Raw genomic sequence first — 18,605 nt, 5'->3', positions numbered from 1 at the left:
ATTTTTGCTTGTTTAGTTTATTATTGTTTTAAAACAATCAACTTTTATTTATTTTTCAGCTTTCCATTTAACTTTTTTGTTTTATTTTTATTACTTTTTTCAATTATCTGTATTTGAACAATGTGATTTCTTATCTTTTCTCTAAAAATAGACATTCATAAAGCTCTGAATTACTTTCAAGTTCTGCTCTGGTCACAATAGTTTGATATTAATACGTAGTTTCTTCATTTTCTTTTTTTTCTTTTGCAACACTATCTCTGTCTGTTGCCCAGGCTGGTGTGCAGTGGCACAAACACAGCTCACTGCAGCCTCCATCTCCTGGCCTCAAGCAGTCCTCCCACCTCGCTGGGACTACAGGCATGCACCACCACGCATGGGTAATTAAAAAAATTTTTTTTGTAGAGATGGGGGTCTCACTATGTTGCCCAGGTTTGTGTCAAACTTCTGGGTTCAAGTAATCCTCTTCCCTCCACTCCTAAAGTGTTGGGATTACAGGTGTGAGCCACATGCCCAGCTGCATTTTCATTATTGGCTAAATAGCCTTTAATTTTAATTCTTCCTAGACCCAGTTATTATTTGCAAGACTATTTCTGTATTTCTGAGTGTTTGGAGTTTGTTTTTATTGTTGGAGTTGGTGATACAAAGAGAAAATGAAGTTGATTTAAGTCTTTAGAAATGTATTGCTATTTTCTCTGAATTTTCACAGATCATTGTCACATATATATTTGCAGATGTTTGAAAATCAGATTTCTAGGTAAATGATCTAAAGGGTACATTAACAGAGCAACTTTAGATTTCTTAATAAAGCCCTACTGCTCACGGACCAAGCTTCTTGATATTATGAAGAAAATATGTAGTAAAATGTGTATAGTTTTTGTCATAGGGCCCAGCATACCGTAAGAACTCAATACGTGATTGGTAGTAGTAGGGATAAGAGTAGTGATTATTGTAGTAATGTTCTTCCTCTCTCTTGTACAGACTCAGAGATCTGGAGGAGACGGCCTACTATGTGTTCTTGGTCTGGGTTTTCTTATCTGTGATGTAATGTGCCTGGTCTAAATGTTTTCTGAGGTTATTTCCAGCTCTAATATTCTAAATCTCATTTCCTGGCATTTTCAGGATCCAGACTCTGTCTACACCAGATGTAGGTCATGCATATCCTTTGTCCAAAGTCACCTCACACACTTCTTAAGAGCAAACCTCTCTGGGAACCGAAGTCAAGATAGAAATTTTTACCAAATGTGCTACTCCATCTGAAAGTTTGGGACAGGTAGGAATCTATTCTTTATTTCTGGAAGGAAAATAAAATTGTAAAAGCTATTTTTCAGCCCTGCTAATGCTTTTCAAGAATGAGAGTAAAATTTCCAGAGCAATGGAAACAGACCTATATCTTTCACAAAAGCTTGGCACCCCTATTAATATGGTTTCATTTACCAGCACTATTTAGCAATCAAGGCATTTAACAGAAAAGATGAAACACAAAGTATTTGCTGGACTGGCCACAATCTGGCACTATCCTTTATTATAAATTATTCATAAAAGCCAGTAAAAAATACCTCCCCTAAACATTGTTATCATGAGGATTAAAATTATCATTAAGAATGGAAATTCTTCCATCTTGAGTTAACTTGTGTAAAAACAAAATGAAAGTATTAAAAAGTTAAAAAAATATTAAAAAGTGAAACTTCTTGTCTTTATAATTAAAACTGAAAATTTCTCAATAAGACCGCAATCTACTAACAAAGACCATAATCTACTCCACTGGTAATTAAAAACAAAACAAAAGCTTTAAAACTGAATTACGAACAATACATGAAAAATCTGATGGCTTTATACCTGTTAAAATAAACCCCTCTGATGCAGTTTTAATTGTGGCTTAATCAGGTGTCGCAGGAATTACAACAGAAAGCATGGGCTTACCTGTGCGATAGACAAAGTTGCCTTCAGTTTCTGATGACGATGGAGACACCAATTCTTCCTCAAATTCATTGGAGCTAAAAGATCCCGAGTGGTTTCTTTGCCTTGTTTTCCCCATCATGGTAGTGTTCGTGGCCATGACATGCCTCAAAGAGTCATTAAGGTAACGGTTCAACAAGCTGCTCTTGTATTTGGGGGGTGCCACGTAGTCCTCACTGGCCCGTGACTCTGGCCTCACTCCTGCTTTGATGACCGAGCTCTCACTTTTAATCACGGGATGGTGAACTGGGGTATTATAGCCCCCTTCGTTCATGTGGTTTCTTGGAGGATTTTCTCCATCTAAAGCAGAACAATATCACTAAGTAGGACGATATGCAAACTTTCCCCCGACCACCCCACTGTTATATTTAATCCTTAAAAATATACAAAGGAAATATATTTAAAGTATATAAAACCATCTTTGATAGTCAAGATTAATTTTTAGGCAAAAGAAAGCAAATATTTATGTCATTTCTCACTTATGGCATTTTAATTTTAATGAATTTCACTGAATATGTTATTCTGACACATGGTATATCTATAAACAAGAGGAAATGGCTGTCATTCTTTTGGCTATTTATAGTATTATAAAAATGAAGTTATTTCATGCAATTAAAAGAAGAACCGTTATGGCATCATCATATTTTTTGGGTGAAAACTGAAAAATAGCAATTATGGTGAACTTGCTATAGAGGTAAAGCAAAGAAAGCAAAATAAAGATATTAACAAACCTTCAGAACATGAGTCATCACTGCTTACGCTAAGCCGCTCAGCATTGCCTTGAACATACTTGTTGTATAACTTTATTCTCAAAGCCCAGCTTAAATCTGGCTGTCGAACAGTATTCTTAAGCCGGCGTCTTGCATTGGCAAACCAATTTGACACCTAAAACGGTATCAATTAACAAAACTTAAAAACATTATCCATGGTGCAATTATTTTCTCATAAAGGAGCTAAGCCTCTCTCAGCACCTCTGATCATAAAATATTCTCAGGACATAAGAATACTGGCTATTCATATCCATTCATTCATTCATTCATTCAACAAACATATTAAGCACACTACTGAGCACTTAGTGCATTTGTGGAACAAGAAAAATGAAGAGGCTTTGCCATCAAAAAATTTTAGTAAAAGTCCAGTAAGAGAGGTAGGAGAGTACACAAATAACTAATGTAAGAAAGAATGTGATAAATGGCATACGAGACTTTAAAATGATACAGGAGTCCAAAGGAAAGAGGGGTTACTTTCATATGTGTCTCCAGCCTTTTGAGGAATTTCAGTGAGGCTTTGAAAAAGTCCAGAATAGGTCAGGTCAAGAGGGAAGGGAAGTGTATTCCCAATGAAGAGGACACAGGAGCAAATAGAAGTGAAATTCCAGAGAAATTATAGGGGCTGAGGAAGAGGGAAGAGTTAAAGATGGCCTTGGGTCATCAAACCTGTGTAACCAAGAGAAGGGTAGTGCCATTTTGGGAAAGAAATATAATTTTTTGAGGATAAAATGATGTGTTTGGCTTGGGCAATGTCTAGTTTGAGGTGCCAAGACTGGTGAGATGTCTGATAAGAAAATAGAAATGGTATCTGAGATTGAAGGGAAGGAATGACCAAATTAAAGAGGAAAGGCACAGAGGTGACAGTCAAAGTGACAAGAATAGAGAGAATGAAAGCAGGGTCAAGGACCAAGCTTTGGAAACCATTAGAGAAGCAAAAGGTAGGACCGATCTCCGCTTCCAAAAGAGGAGCTAGCAAAACAAACAGAGGTAGAGCCATTGGCACAGAGGGGGAAAATAAACCAAAGAACACCTCACTTTAAGCCAAAAGTCAAGTGTTTCTTAGGGAAATAGGTGAAGGCAAAGAGAAACATTCCAAGACAAAGGAAAGCTACTTTCATTCTTTTTTTTAAAGATGCTACTGGATTCCTAAGTGCTAAAATGATACATGAGGTTTCTTCTAAAATATCAGGCTACCATCAGTGCGTAGAATTTTACAAACACAAAAGGCCAATACTTGCCTTTAAAAGAATGAAACATGGGAAGAGAATTAAGTCCTTCTGCCAGTTTGGTCCAGAACATGACCAAACTGAGGAATTTAAGCTAGGCTTTGAAGAAAGGCCAGATTACTATAATGGTTTGTGTGGTAATGCTTTGCACTGGAAATTTCTACTTTTTTTTTTTCAGATTTATACTATAAATACACATTTTTTATGCATTACTCAAGTCCTTATTATTCTACTTAAAACAAATTATACTTTCCCTCTCTGTCCTTGTGGGTAACACATGGTGGGTTTCCCATATGTATTTAATATGCAATCTAGTCAATTATCTTCTTTGTACCTGAAGCAATGATAGTTATCCTTTCAAATGTATATGCAATGACATATTATCTCACCATGGCATTTCAGAAGTCAGTCTTTATCAGCACTTTTTCCTGCTAAGCTATGTTACTATTACTCTGATTCAGTCTGAGTCCAAATTCTCAGTCCTTCCCATTTTCTACAGACAGACAACAAAATTATTGAGCGGCTATTGTACTTTAGCCATGGTGTTAAGTGCTAGGAATGAATGAGCTTTGTCTTCTGCACTCACAGAAGGACTAGCAGAAAAGAAGTACACATGATTAACTGGGATACACCAGTGAACATTAGCTGTGGAACCACAAGGAGTCTGATCCCTTTCTTCATGACATTCCTCAAGCTTTTCTGGGATTCTTCAACTCACTGACAAAACCTTCATCCAACTACTTTATCCAACCATACCTACTAACTGGGAATTTGAAAACACTTCTCTTTCTAACTTCCCTCTCTTCCATTCTGTTCTCTTAAATGGATCTTAGCAACCATCATCAAATTCAAGACTTGATGTACCATTTTGATTTAATCAATTCACTTCTTCAAATCTTCGTAAATGTCCTTTATCCCATAATCACCACACAATGGAAAAGGACCTGGCTTCCTGTTCTGAATTTGCCAAAAACATGCTGTGTGAATTTGGGTAAGTTATTCAACTTTTCTGAATGTTGAATCCTTCATCTCTGAAACGAATTTGATGGTTCCTAATATCCTTGCTAGCTCTAAAAATTAAGATGGCTTAATTCCCTTTATAGTAAGTACTAACCTCCCTCTGTCGACCAGTACTGTCTCCAGCAAGTGTGTTTATGTCCTTCTTTGCTCCTTTCACATACAGAGTACAGCCTGCAACTTCCCCGAGATCATTCATATTTACTAGAATTCAATTCTAAAACGTCTTTGTAACTTTCTTTACTAAACAGCATATAATTCAGACTAACCTTAAATCTTGACTAACCTTAAGCCTTCACACAGCAGCCACACATAGTACAGTATAAAATCCAATTCTTATGACTCTTCTTATAATGAAAATGCAATGGCCTTCTAACTTTAAAAAAGTAATACACTATCCTTCTAAGAGACAAAAATGTGGGAACACTTAAATGTCATGGGGATTAACTAACTTTTCATATATAGGCATCACACCTCTTTTATGTTTTATATACTCATAGTTTTTTTTTTTAACCATATTATAATAGTTACACATTAGGTGATTTTCCAGAAAGGTTTGCTGATGTCTAATATAGACTTTCAAAACTGATTTTACAAATTGACCACCACCCAGTCTGCTAATATATGTATTCTGCTGGATTTTTTTATTTGTTGGTTTTGTTTTCTCAGTACAATGCAACCTAACAACTAGATACCCTCCAAGGTTTTTAAGGTTTATTTGCAGTAGGTCCTGCAAACAGCAAACAGTTGGTTAACAAATTTACATATGCTTGTTTTGCATTTTTTTCTTGATGAATTAATGCAAATCCCATCTGTTTCACTGAAGGTAAAAAACATCAGTTCAAATTTTCTATTTTTAATCTACTATGGATTCTTTCAGGGTCATTCATATTCTTTCAAATTGTATTTTACATGAGACAGGCCTCTTTACCAAGGACAGGCTCTGGGACAGAATTTCAATGCCAAACTGCATATATATACACATTTGGCCTCTAAACTTTCACTATAAAACATGGGAGATAGACAGATAGATAGATAGACAGATATGCCTAATTTATATAATTTATATAATTTATACTTTGTATTTATATAATCATAATTTATATCTGTCTATCTCCCATATTTTATAGTGAAAGATTAGAGGGCCAACCATCTAGAAGCTGGGAGGGAAAACTAACTGATATTCATCCTATTCTAACAGAGGGGTTTGCTTTCATCATGTTGACAAAGCAATTGTTATATATCCCTAAAGGGATAAACTGGCATCTGTCCTTTGAACACACTGAATTAACAAACTTCTAAGCTATTCAACTGAAATATTGAGCACTTTATTTCCACACCATGTAGTATAACACTTAGAATAATAAATAAGGACTGATCTGAGATTTTGTTGAATATTTAACAGTTGTTATAAGCCTTATAGTTGATAACAACATATATATCTCAGCAGACACACTCAATACCAAGCAAAGGCAGAGTTATGTCAACAGAGGAGACAGAATCTTGCAACATAGCAGTTTTAACAAATTGTCAATGGACATATCACAGGAATATGAGACTTCTATTATTACAAGAGGAAGCATTAACATCTACTCATTATTCCTGGGTAAGTTCCGTATCCTTCAATAATACAAATCCCAATCACATATCATTTTATATTATTCCACAATAAAGCTGTTTCTATTTTGAGAGTTCAGTGTATTTCTATAGCATTTGAACAATGGTCAGCCATAGGATTATATATAAGGTCCATTGGTAATTCTATACAATTTAATTTTTTCCATTTATCACTTTAAATTTTCAGAAACAAACTTCATTAATAATAAAATCTAAAATCATTTCGAAGTTGTCATTTATTATTATAAAAATTATTTTATCCCACTTAAAACTACATATTTTTGTGCATTTTTATTTTCTGAGTACTAGTGTAAGAGAGAAAAAGTGTTTTGAATAAAAATTTTACATACGGTATATTTAAAAATGTAATAGCCTTACCAAGATCTACATATAAAAAGCACTGATATTTGTATTTGAACTATCACTACAGGTGACAAATTATTAAAAATTATAACTACTTGTACCGCAGCTCAACAAAACTACTACATAAGAAAGTTTAAATGGTTCTCCTAATGAAAAATGCTATTTCATATTTAAAAATGTTCTAAAACATGTCATAAATGTTTTTTGCTTTCTATATGAAAGAATAGCCACTATTAAATATAAAGCTCTGTAATCAACCAAAATAACATAGCATTTCATTGCTGACATCACTGTGAAATATTCAAATAACTCTATAAATTAGTGTATTTAAAAAATAAATAGCATACTTGTTTAAACTGAAAATTTAACATCGGTTATTTATTTTAATAAGTCAAGTTTTTCTGACTGGAATGATTTATTTAGATACTGCTTTGGTAAATCACTAAAAGATTCATGGAAATATGTTAAACAGATATTAAGCCAAGAACACTAAATTAATTTTCCCCTCCATTGCTGCAGCAAATCACTATTAATGCCATTGCCTGATAATATGAAAGAAAACAGATGTTTTTGTATAGAGTTATATTCTAAAAATAAGCAGAAATTACATATTCTAGTATTGATAGCCTGACTGTAAGTCAACCTTCATGCCTTGTTAAACTTTCCAGTAATTCCTAAAGGGAAATTTTAAATACTCTGGAAATCAATTTTTATTTTATCAAGTAGTTCCTTTTTTCTTTTTGGACTTCCCACTTAGTGTAAATTTAATAAAACACATTTTCACAATCAGGTAATGCTATTGTAATATGCAAAACTTCTCATCTGATATAGCTCCTCCTCCTCTTCTTTCTGAATAAATTTGCCTGTTTGCATGTAGAAAAGTTCAAGCCACCATATTTTTTTTAAAAAAATGGTGACATGATGGGAAGGGCATTTGATCTGGAATTATTTTATTTCCAGGCCTATCTCTGTCTTTTACTGACACAACTGCCCCAAGCCTTGCTTATATCAAGTGTAAAATGCTGATAGTAACTACCTACATGATCGTGGTTTTGTGAATTTAGTAAGATTCAGTTTTGAAAAGCGAATCAAATGTAAAGTAACGCTGTTCACTAGAGAACACACAAACTCTGCACCATTTCTCTGCACTTGGCAAAGTAACCCATCCATCTGAAATCTGCCTCCTCTCCTTAAGCCTAGCAGAAAAAAGCACAGGAACAAAATGCTGTGGATTGCAGCTAATGCTTAGGATGCGTCCTGTTTAAAAAAAAAAAAAAATGTGTGTGGTGGGGGATTGTTGATCCAAACATCGTTTAAAAAAAAAAAATGTGGGGGTGGGGATTGTTGATCCAAACATCCTTTCTTGCCTTTCTATCCCCTAGTCCTAGCTGTCAGTAATAGTAATTTTGAAAGTCACTCTGTACCTGAGCTTTAATACCGGGCCTTAATATCACACTGCCTGGTTCTCAAAGTGGGGTTCCTCTCTAGCCTCAGCTTCAGCCACACCTGCGGCCCTGTATGAGATGCCAGGGATCGGCCTCACCCCCAGACCTGCTGAATCCGAATGGTGGGGCCCAGCGATTTGTGTTTTAAGCCCTCCAGGCGATTCTGACTCTCATTAACCTTGAAAATCACGGCAGATGGTATCATCCGGGTTCATCTATACGTGGCTCCTGAACCCAGATTCCCAGTTACCTTCTCATAAGTCTGCAGTTGACTTTTCAGTTCCCTCCCTGACAGCGCATCCTGCATTCCCTTGTGCAACCGAGCATCTGCACTGAACTGACGAGGCTGAGAAGTAACTCAGAAACTCCCACGGCTCAGCTCCATCCCTGTCCGGGTGGAAGCGTCCTAGGGTGGAGAGCCACGCAAACCCTAACAGTGCCCGTTACTCAGTCCCTTGCCCAGAAACGGATGAGGGGCTTGATGGGTCCTGATTACCTGCACTAGCGTCATCTGCGAGCCGAGGGCCAAGAGTATCTTCTCGGTCTTGGTGGGGTACGGGTTGTCACGGTGCTTGTAAAGCCACTGCTTGAGAGGCCGCGCCATGTCTTGCAAGGCCTGCCGCTTGTGCCTCACCTTCCCGCCATTCTGCCGGGCCCTGGGACGTGGGGAGAGGAGGAGGCCCTCGTGACCGGTGCGGTCTGGGAGTTCCAAGTCCGGGCCCCGCACCCTAAACCGCGTAGTCCTGCCATGCACCCCTGCTCTGCGCCAGCCCATAGGTTGGGAGAGGCAGGAGATAGGAGCCACAGTTTCTGGATGGGGAGATCATTTCGCTAGGTTTATCGTGAACAGGGGATACCTTGAACCCAGTACCCCAAGTTTAGAGGTTTAGGAGACGAAGTTCAAGTGATTTGAAGAAAACTGCTATTCCAGTCGCGGATCTGGGCAGCGGGGCTAACTGCTACCCTTCCCTCGCCCGTTGGCGCTGCGCCCTCGAGTGGCCCTGGCCTGGCAGGCCCAGCAGAGTATGTGGCTAGCTCTCGAAGCTTCCCTGGGGATCTCTGGTCTGTTCCCAGAGGCTTCCCGTCGCTTGTGGTTAGGGGAAAGGTCGCCCACTGGACAGAGGAAATAAAGCAAAGGAGCACTGCCGCCCCCGGCACTCTTTGAGGTCTCTCTTTCCTTTGATCTTTTAGGAAAAGGGGGAAACTTTTCAACGGAGGTGGTGGTTTGTGGAGGAAGGCTGCAGAACCAAAAACCACTGTTGGGCCGTTTCCCAACTAAGGTAGGGTAAAAGGACGGCAAGCTCTGTCACATCAGGTAAAGTAAAAAGATCTCAGGAAAAGCATATTCAAAGGGGTAGGAGGCAGAAGCAGCCTGGAGCCTGCAGCCTGCTGCCTGGAGCCTGGAGCCTGGCCTGAGGCGCTGCGCTCCCGCACGGGTCCGGGAGGTGTCGCGCGTGGCTGCCAGCTCGCCCAGCCGCTCCCCCAGGCTTGCGCGCCTGCGCCGGAGCCTCCTGAGCTTCTGCCTCTTTAAACACTTTGAAATGCAATTCCACCCGAAGCGACTGGTAGTAACATTTTGACGAAACCGATCTCTCTTTTACTAAGCAGCGACTCCGCAGAACAAGCAGCTGATGCAATCGTTCAGGTGGAGGCGGCCAAGACGGCTGCCCCTCCCGGGCGGGGCGCCCGGGGAGCCGCCGGGATCCGGCCGGGCAGACCCTGCCCTCCACTTAGCTGCAGTCGGAGCAGCAGGCCCACCCGGGAGCTGCCGCCCCCCAGTATCCCCCTCACCCCGCTAAACCCAAAGCCGGCCCCGCAAGCCCGGGGCCTCCCCCTCCGGGTTCGCCGCGGGCCCAGCCGAGCTGCGCGCGCGCCCCGGACTCCCTGCGGGGAGGCGACCTTCCAGACACCTTGAGCAAGGCCTGGCGAGCCTGGGGCCCTGGCGAGGGATGACTGAAGAAAAGTCCGCGGACCCTGAGCCGGGACTCTCCGACCGATCGGCTTCGCCTGTTTCTCGGCACCCAGCTCAGTCCCTTTTCCTCGCTCTCAGCCGCGCGCCGGCACCCGCAGTCCAGAGAGCTGCAAATAACCCCCAATTCCGAGGTCCAGGCAGCGGAGGGCCGAGGGGCAGCTCCCGGTGCCCTCAGTCTCCACCCGGTGCCCTCAGTCTCCACCGAGCTCTTTGGAGCTGCCCGGACGAATTGATCCCTCATGTTTTGAGATAGAAGCCCCTTAACAGAAGAACGCGCGAGCCCTGAAGGGGCAGACCTGCACTCCCAGGGAACTCCGGGCCCTTCTCCCCGCGCCCCCGCCCGCTTTGGCCCGGGACCCCAGCACCGCTCACCGTCCCCACCCCTCCGGGCCGCAGGCGGGCAGGGTCCCCGGGGCGTGCGCCTACCCGGTCCTCCGGTGTCTCAGGCCGAGGTTGTCCTTGAGGGGCGGGCCGTCGGGAATGCCCACCTCGGGGCGGGCGTGAGGACAGTCCAGGACACCGCCGTAGGGCCGGCCGTCCCGCTCCCGCTCCGGGGCGCCTCCGTCCTCAAACAGCACCGCACCGCTGAGCTTGTTGAAGACGATGGTGTTCATGGTGCCAGGTGGCAGGGACCTGCGGCGCGGCTGCAGAGCCTCGGGGCTGGGCCGCCGGGAGCTCCGCAGCGGGGCTCAGCTTCTAGGAGAGGAAGGTGCATCTCGTTACTTACTGGCTGAGAGTGCTCCGACTCCGGCGGGTCCCGGGCTTTGAACTTGGACGGGTCGCAGGGCTGCGGAGCGCAGGGGAGGAGCGGCGCCGCCGCAACTGGCAGGCTACCCTACGGCTCTCCCCAGTTGGCTACACGCCCCCGCCCCTGCAGGCTCCCTGGACAGGTACCTGCCCTCTTCCTTGCCTGGGCGATCGATACCCCTATACCCTAACTCCTCAGAACTTCAACCGGGAATCATTTACCCGCAGAGGCAAAGGAAACAAATTCCCAAACCAGCCTCCGGGTTTCAGTTTGAGTCTGAGAGACGCATACTCCGGACTGCAGAGCGCGACAGGCGTGAGGCCGTGCGTGGTTCTTCAATTCCCAGCTGAAGACTAAAGCCTCTGGGAACCCCAACTCGGGGAGTCAGAAGGGGTTGGATGGAAGGGAATATTTGGGATAATGTGACAAGCGCATCCGAAAGGCCCAGTTCATGAGTCCCCGGCCATACCAGGATTTGGGGGATTTTCTAGATCCTGGATGGTTTGTTGAAAACCCCGCATCTTCTTTCAGCTAAGGTCCCCCGGGATGAGGGTGAGTTCAAGGATCGGGAACAGTTAAATGGTGTCAGGAAGAAAACACCACTTCTCCCCCTTTTCTCCCCGAATCTTCCTATCATACTCCAACTCGCCCCGGGAAGTGCATGGTCTGAAGGTCCAAGGCGCCAGGACCTGGGTCCCCAGAGCCCTCAATCACTGCCATTCTCTTCCGCAAAGCGGTGTCAGCCAAGGGCTCAGAGCCCCTCGACACCCGCCCCTCTCTGGGGTCTCGAGGGACCCTTTCAGAGGCTGTAAAGATGTCTGAAGCCCAAGGTGGGAGGCAGCTCGGTCAGCGCACCTCCTGGCCGGCGGCTGCCACCGTCGGGGACAGCCCGCAGCTCACCTCTGGGGTCGCGGAGGCCGGGAGCCTCTGCCCGCCGCGTGCGGGCATCCGGCGCTGGTCGGCTTGGCCGCGGAGCCACAGATCTACCGCCCCAAGGCGCGCGGCCGCCCTCGCCCGCCCCATCTCCCCGCCTCGGGACAGCTCCCGTTTCCTCCAAGCGGTCTCCTGCCAGCGCCCCCTTCGCTCGCCCAGCCGCGGCACGGGCTGCCACTCCACAAACACACGCGCGCATACACACACACACACACACACACACACACACACACACACACACACACATATGCACACACACACCCTGCTTCGCCAAATGCCCACACTAGCCAACGCCCCCCGCCCCGCCCTCCAGCCACAGCAGCAGAGGCCACGCGCGACGTTTAGGACCGTGGCCACAGCGATCAAAGGACGGCTACGGTCACTGTTCGTAGGGGAGTGAAGTCAGACCTCTGCTGGATGCCGCGTGTCCCCTAGGACTGCGTCCTCCCGCTCAGACAGGTACAAGCCTGGGGTGTGCACACAGCCTCCGCGGTAAGTGTCAGAGAATTTCCGTGCTCTCAGCCCCTGTTCTACAGTCAAGACTCGCGTTGCTGTTTTCTTTCAAAATCAGTGCCCTTAGGGATGTGTGTTCACGCTGCTTTATTTGTACAAGACACCCTTCCCTGGCCCGTCTTTCTCCACGACACCCCAGGGCGTCCTCCTAGATGCAACGACGGGTTTTTCCTAGCGAAGTCACCACGAGGTTTGCCACCTCGGACCCTTCCCCGGCAGCCCCAAGCCCACGCAGAGATCGCAGGCACAGACACACGGCGCGCTCTAGGTCTGCAGGCAGCAGGCTCAGGGGCAAGCGATGGTAAAGGTCCGAGTGCCTTCCTGTCGCAAGGGGCCCGCAGGCGTGTGAACCACATTTCCTGACCTTCCCAGGACTCCTGCACGGACCCCCCCGCGCCTATTCTCAAGTAACTTACCCCGTTCACTCCAGGCTGTGGCCGCGGAGGTCACTTTCTGCTGAAGTGTCCCCCTCCCCCAACGCCGGCGAATAATTGTAAACCAAAGGAGACGCGGCCCAGGTAGGCTCCCAGGCTCTGCTCAGACCCTTGGGCCAGCCTTGGCCGCCACCGGAGCGTCTCCTCCGGACCTCGGAGGGAGGCTGGGGGAAGGGCGGGAAGAGCACAGGCGCCCAGGGCACAGAGAAGGTGGGGCGCTGGGGCAGGAGCAAGTCTGGCGTTCCTCAGAGGCGGGCTGGGACTCGGCGACGCGGGGGCTGTACCTGTAGCTGCGAGGCCTGCGGCTGGCGGCAGGGCGGCTGGCTCTCCCGCCTCGAGGCTAGGCGCATTCCCATCCCCGCCGCATGTTCTCCACGCGGGCTCCAGCGCGCTCACCACCGCCACCGCCGTCGTCTCCGCTTTATTTACCCAGCCCGGCGCGCGCGGCCCGGGAACAGGAATAGCGAGGCCTTCTCATGTTTCCTGACTGCCAGGCCCAGCCGGCGAACATCCTGCCGGCGCGGTATACACGTTCCCGGGCGGGTGGAGAGGAAGCGTCCGCGCCCGCCCGGCCGCGGGGGCTGCAGTTAACCCCTCGCAGAGGAGCCGCCTCCGGGGAGCCCCGGGACCGCCGAGTCCTCCCCAGCCGGGCGCGGCTCCCAGATCCGCCGGCCTCGCAGTCGCGGAGCAGAAGGGTCTTTTCCTTTCGCACTTTAGTAGAGAAATTGGAGAAGCTGCCGGGAGCGCTCCGCTCCGGCGCCAGAAGCTGAGAGGCCGCGGTGCAAATCCCGTGTCTTAGCTGGCCCGATTGCCGGAAATTTCACCGCGCGTGGCTAGGCGGGAGAGGCCACTGTGACGCGCCCTATATTTTCCTCGCGATTAGCTGTAGGGAAGTTAGAGCTCGGTTTTGCGCCTCCAGCCCTGGAGCGTATTGCGGAAAGTGCTAGCGCCCAGAAGCCTCTTTTCTGGTGTCACTGGGCTTCTGGGGTCCTGGTTATCTCCGTTAAAGCCAGGCACAAGTTCACCTCCGGGGAAAGGTCTGGTGAGGCTGCCCTTGCCGCTGGGTATACGGATAGGGGAAAGCAAGGATGGGTGAGCCCAGGTGGCCAACCTGAGGTGACCCAAGTGTAGAAGAGGAGTCACGCCCAGAGCCAGGGATCTGAAAGCAGCAAAGAGGATGGAACTTAGAAGAATCTCGAGCTGGGGACACAGGTCAAGGAGACAGAATGGCTACCATATTCTCTGACTGATGATACTTTGCTTCCTAGCGTTACCGCAAATGTGAGTGGCCAAACCGGCGGTTTAGGTGCAACTGCAAACTCAGAGCTTCTGGCAGCCGAGAAGATTCCCAAGGTGCCAACACGAAGCTGCCTGCGTTCTCGCCGCCCCAGCGAACTTTCATCCTTTTAAAAGAACAGACTTAGATTTCCCTCCCAAACTTAAAGATATAGCACCACTTGTCCTTTTCCCCTGTAAGTGTGACTGGCCAGAGTCGGGGCAGTGGCCCACCTTAGCATCTTCCTTTTTTTTTTTTTTTTTTTTTTCCCTTGGCCTAGAAGTGGTTAAAATACATACCAAAGCTATTATCTTAAAGACCAATCACACCCTCAAAATTTCATATGTGTCACCTCCCAAAATACGCGACAGCAAACCATCTGCACAATGTAAACCATAAAGGAAGGCAGGTTTACATGTTTGCGCACAAGGCAGATTACGAAGTATCATTGGAGCACGTTCTGATGTCCTCGGTTCTTTTGTTATGTAACTTGCTGTTCCAGCGCTCGCATCTTGTCTTTGGCGCTGCCCTTGGGAGTGGGCTCAGCACAGGCTTCTGGTCTACGGACCTCGCTGTAGGTACTTAAAGATGGGGTAAATAGTAAGGTTTCAGCCAACAATTTTCAGCGAATAAGTTTCAGAACAGAAGCAGAGCTAACTGATAATTCATAGGACGAAAGAGTCGCCTACTCTTTTATGGTTTCTTTCAGTGGTGTTAGTCACCAGAAATTGTAATGAAATCAGCTGTAACACACCCCGTAACACTTTTTGGTCAGCTGTCCCAGGTAAAGCAATAGGCATGATACAATCGGTTGCAATTTTCTAATATTCTACTGACTTTTTGAGCTATATGCTATGGTACATGCTAGTACAGGACAACTGAATCTTTTTTTTTTTTTAGTACTTAACTGCATTCACTCAATTTTAAAATGCATTTATAGCACTTCGATTTAAGATATACTTAATGTAAGATTTGTTTTCTTAAAGTCAGAAATGAAATCTACAGCAAAAATCTTTCTGTAAAAATACTTTTCATTTGTATAGGAATAAAATACACTTGAGTAATCCTCAAGTCACTAAAAATTAACATATGGTAATTCCCTTAGACTATGATTTAATAATTAGAATCCATTTAAAAATGCAAGAAGAGTGGAGGATCCAAACTAGAAATGAAATAGTGTGAAATATCAGTCTGTAATATACAAATGAGCATTTATTTTATTGTTACAAGTTTTATCCTCTGGGCAAAAGGGAAGTGTTGTCTTCATTTATATCCACAGTTCAAATACATTCATTATTAAATTTCACCTATTTCTAAAATAAATGTTACTCAGCTTCTTGTGCCATATCCAATGTCAATATATGAAATGCTGTATTATAATCCTCAGAAGTAAAACCTCCAGTTTCAGAAAGTGTTAAAAGATTTAAGAAAGTGTATGTAGTATGTAGAAGATTGCCTTATGAAGGGGGAAAAAACCCCCAAAACACCTCACAACTTAGACTAGAAGTCAGAAGATTTGAGCCCTAATCTTATTTCTGGCTAATCTGATGTTGGTTTAGCCTGAATTTACCAAAGTGTAAAATGAAGATAATAAGTTTTCCAAAAACTTGCCTTACACTATTATGAAGGTATTTTTTTAAATGTGAAAGTAAAATATTGCTTTGCTAAAGCTAGAAAGATGTTAAGTAAGAACATTTGAAAGAAGTGTTAATTCATTTTACTAGACTCTGTAGTTATAAATATATGTAATTATTACTTTCTGGTAAAGAAAACAGTAAGTCTTCAGTCTTAGCATTTTGATATTTTACCAAGCTACCCTGACATTTCAGAATAAATATTGGTCAAAGTGGTTGAAAATATGAGTGTTTTTAAACTCCTTTTTCCAGTTATTACTTATGAGCAATAAAGCAAACTACAAAGTCAGATAATGACTACAACTTCCTGCTCAAATGGTATAAAATAACAAGTTAATGAAAAAATAGCAGGTTCACACATGGCCAGTTTGATGGCAGAGATAATACTGGAGTGTGTAAGGGGAATAACAGAACAAGTGTTGAGAGATACGGCTGCAGAAACACTGTGTGAGCTAAGTAGTAGAACGAGCGGCCATGAAGTATCCCACAAGGTGTTTCTGCTTTGTTTATAAGTTAATTTTAGTTGCATAAATAATACAGAATGAACAATGCCTTCTTGCAGGGAGGGTCTTTTCCATAAATCCACTCTCAAAGAAGAATACAAGTGAAAGTCCCTCTCAGGCACTTCCACCCAATCACATTCCGTGCAGAGGAAACACTCAAAGCTGGCAACTGCAGGTTGGACGTGCATCTGTTCATGGTTTTTTTTCTATGCATTTACATACATGAATAAAACAAATTATAGTTTTGCTTTATGAATTTTTAAAATAAATGAGATTGTATATAAATAGACATATACAAACACACACCGAGTATTAAATTAATTCTTGCTTTTTCATTCAATGATTTAATAAAGAACTTATGTATTAGTAGGCACGAATGTAACTCCTTCTTTTAAACTGTGACATAAAACTCCATAATCTACTTAATCATTCTATACATATGTCTGCCTTTCCCATTTTCACTATTATAAACATCAAACATCCTTGCATATGATTATTTCTGCATATGCATATGCATTGCTCTAGGAATAGTTACCCAGTTGTAAAATTTCTGGGTTGAAGGAAACAGATTTTTAAATTTTGATAGACACTTCCAAATTTTCTTCCAGCCCACACCACCACTGACACATGCACGCTCACATTTCCTCACATGCAACACAGCATTGCATATGTTCAGTCTTCATAATATTTGTCTAGATGATGAGTAAAATAATGCCTCATTGTTTGAAACACTTCTCCTTTATAAGCCATTTGCGTTTCTTAACTGAATTGTATCCTTATGAGATGCCTTATTGATTTATAATGTGTATTTATAAACAATTTTTCCATGATATATATTTTTATATGTTACAATATGCTACCTGGTCTGTGGCTTGCCTTTTACAAATTTTGTCTTTGTCTTACAGAATGACTAAATGTAAATAGGTCAATACGTCAGTCTCCTTTTTTGAATTCTGGTTTTTGTGCCTTGCTTAAGGCTTTTTTTTTTTTTTCTGTATTTTCATCTAATACTATAAAACATTGTTTCCACTTTGCTTCTTAATCATTGTGGAATTCATTTGTGTATGTTGTGAGGTAGAAATCTAATTTGATTTTTTTCCTTTCCCATTGAATAGCTGATTACTCCCATAGGATTTATTAAAGAGATTCTCTTCATTTATTTGAAATAACTTTTCCCATAAACATAGATGGTGAATTCCTTTCCATACACAGGTTAGAGTAACAAGGCTTTGAGAGACATAGCAAAGTGTCCAATATACTCTAATAAATGTAATCTTCAATTTCTACAAACCATTTTGGACTCCAAAGACTTCCAATATTTTCTGTTTCTAGTGTTAGAACATGTCAGTGTTGATGTAGTCATGTGCATTGCCTGGTTATGGTTCAGATTGAGAAGGCTGATTCAGTGGTATCTAGGATGAAGTCATTTATCAGCTTAGAAGCAGAAGAGCAGTTTCCAGCAGCTGTGTTTTCCAGAGCATGGTGTGACTGCACATAGCTTTTCAAACACATCATGTAACAAAGAAGGGATAACCTACCACAAGCAATATAAGGTTATTCTGTAAAAGTGATGAAGCCCTGCACCCATTATTTGAAAAAGTAAAATGTATTTCTCTATTTGCTCAACTTTTCATGGAATGAGAATTGTTATTATTTTTTTTTCACAAAGCTGTTACTCAAGATAGGAACCTTCTATAATGATTACATATGAGTCAAATTCATTCTGGCCAGAAATGCAAGTACTTTACAATTTAAAAAGTCATTAGCTATGTGTAAGTGCAGAAAATGCAAATAAGCAATCAATAGAACTGCGATCCAAGTGCGTTGATGTCTTGTTCTACTCTAGGTCTTGCTTGAGACAGGACCTGATGTGACCTGACCTCTAACAACCCATCTTTTCTCTTGATACCAAAGTATCTTCAGTGACCTCCAATTAGAGTCTACTATGTTAGGCACAATAAAATATACTATACATTGGGGTCTTGAGGGGAACTGGCAGAATATTTCATCTTTAAAATGTGCATTTACACTTAAATACTAGAATTATTTTCAGAAGACTCTTCTAGCTTGTGAATCGATTTGCCTTTATGTCAAAAAGTGGCCTTTTAAATAAAAATAGTGAGGACTTTTGTCCCTAGGCCAGTAGGGCTCTACATGTAAAACCTAATGGACTTCAGAAAATCAGTAGATTTTAAATG

The 18,605-nt window shown here is 43.4% G+C and overlaps 1 protein-coding gene across 4 annotated transcripts in view; it reads right to left on the bottom strand.

Moving 5' to 3' along the window:
• MKX (mohawk homeobox) overlaps positions 1-14,251 on the bottom strand; it is a 69,812-nt gene extending 55,561 nt beyond the window's left edge. The window contains exons 1-5 of one of the 4 annotated variants that reach the window (XM_032243791.1): positions 13,279-14,251; positions 10,793-11,062; positions 8,891-9,050; positions 2,688-2,841; positions 1,921-2,256 (exon numbers count right to left, since the gene is read on the bottom strand). In XM_032243791.1, the coding sequence (XP_032099682.1) occupies positions 1,921-2,256; positions 2,688-2,841; positions 8,891-9,050; positions 10,793-10,980 (838 nt within the window). In that variant the 5' untranslated portion in view covers positions 10,981-11,062; positions 13,279-14,251. Of the gene's footprint in view, positions 1-1,920; positions 2,257-2,687; positions 2,842-8,890; positions 9,051-10,792; positions 11,127-12,976; positions 13,233-13,278 lie in introns of those variants that run through there. The other 3 variants (XM_032243792.1, XM_032243793.1, XM_032243790.1) reach the window with 3 other exon arrangements.
• Positions 14,252-18,605: the final 4,354 nt, after the last annotated feature.

This window comes from Sapajus apella, unplaced genomic scaffold, assembly GCF_009761245.1.
Source record: "Sapajus apella isolate SASKATOON/1434 unplaced genomic scaffold, GSC_monkey_1.0 scaffold53, whole genome shotgun sequence".
In the NCBI taxonomy this organism is placed as follows: Eukaryota; Metazoa; Chordata; class Mammalia; order Primates; family Cebidae; genus Sapajus; species Sapajus apella.
Note: the sequence above shows the minus strand (reverse complement) of the source record. Positions and strands in the feature narration are given on the sequence as shown.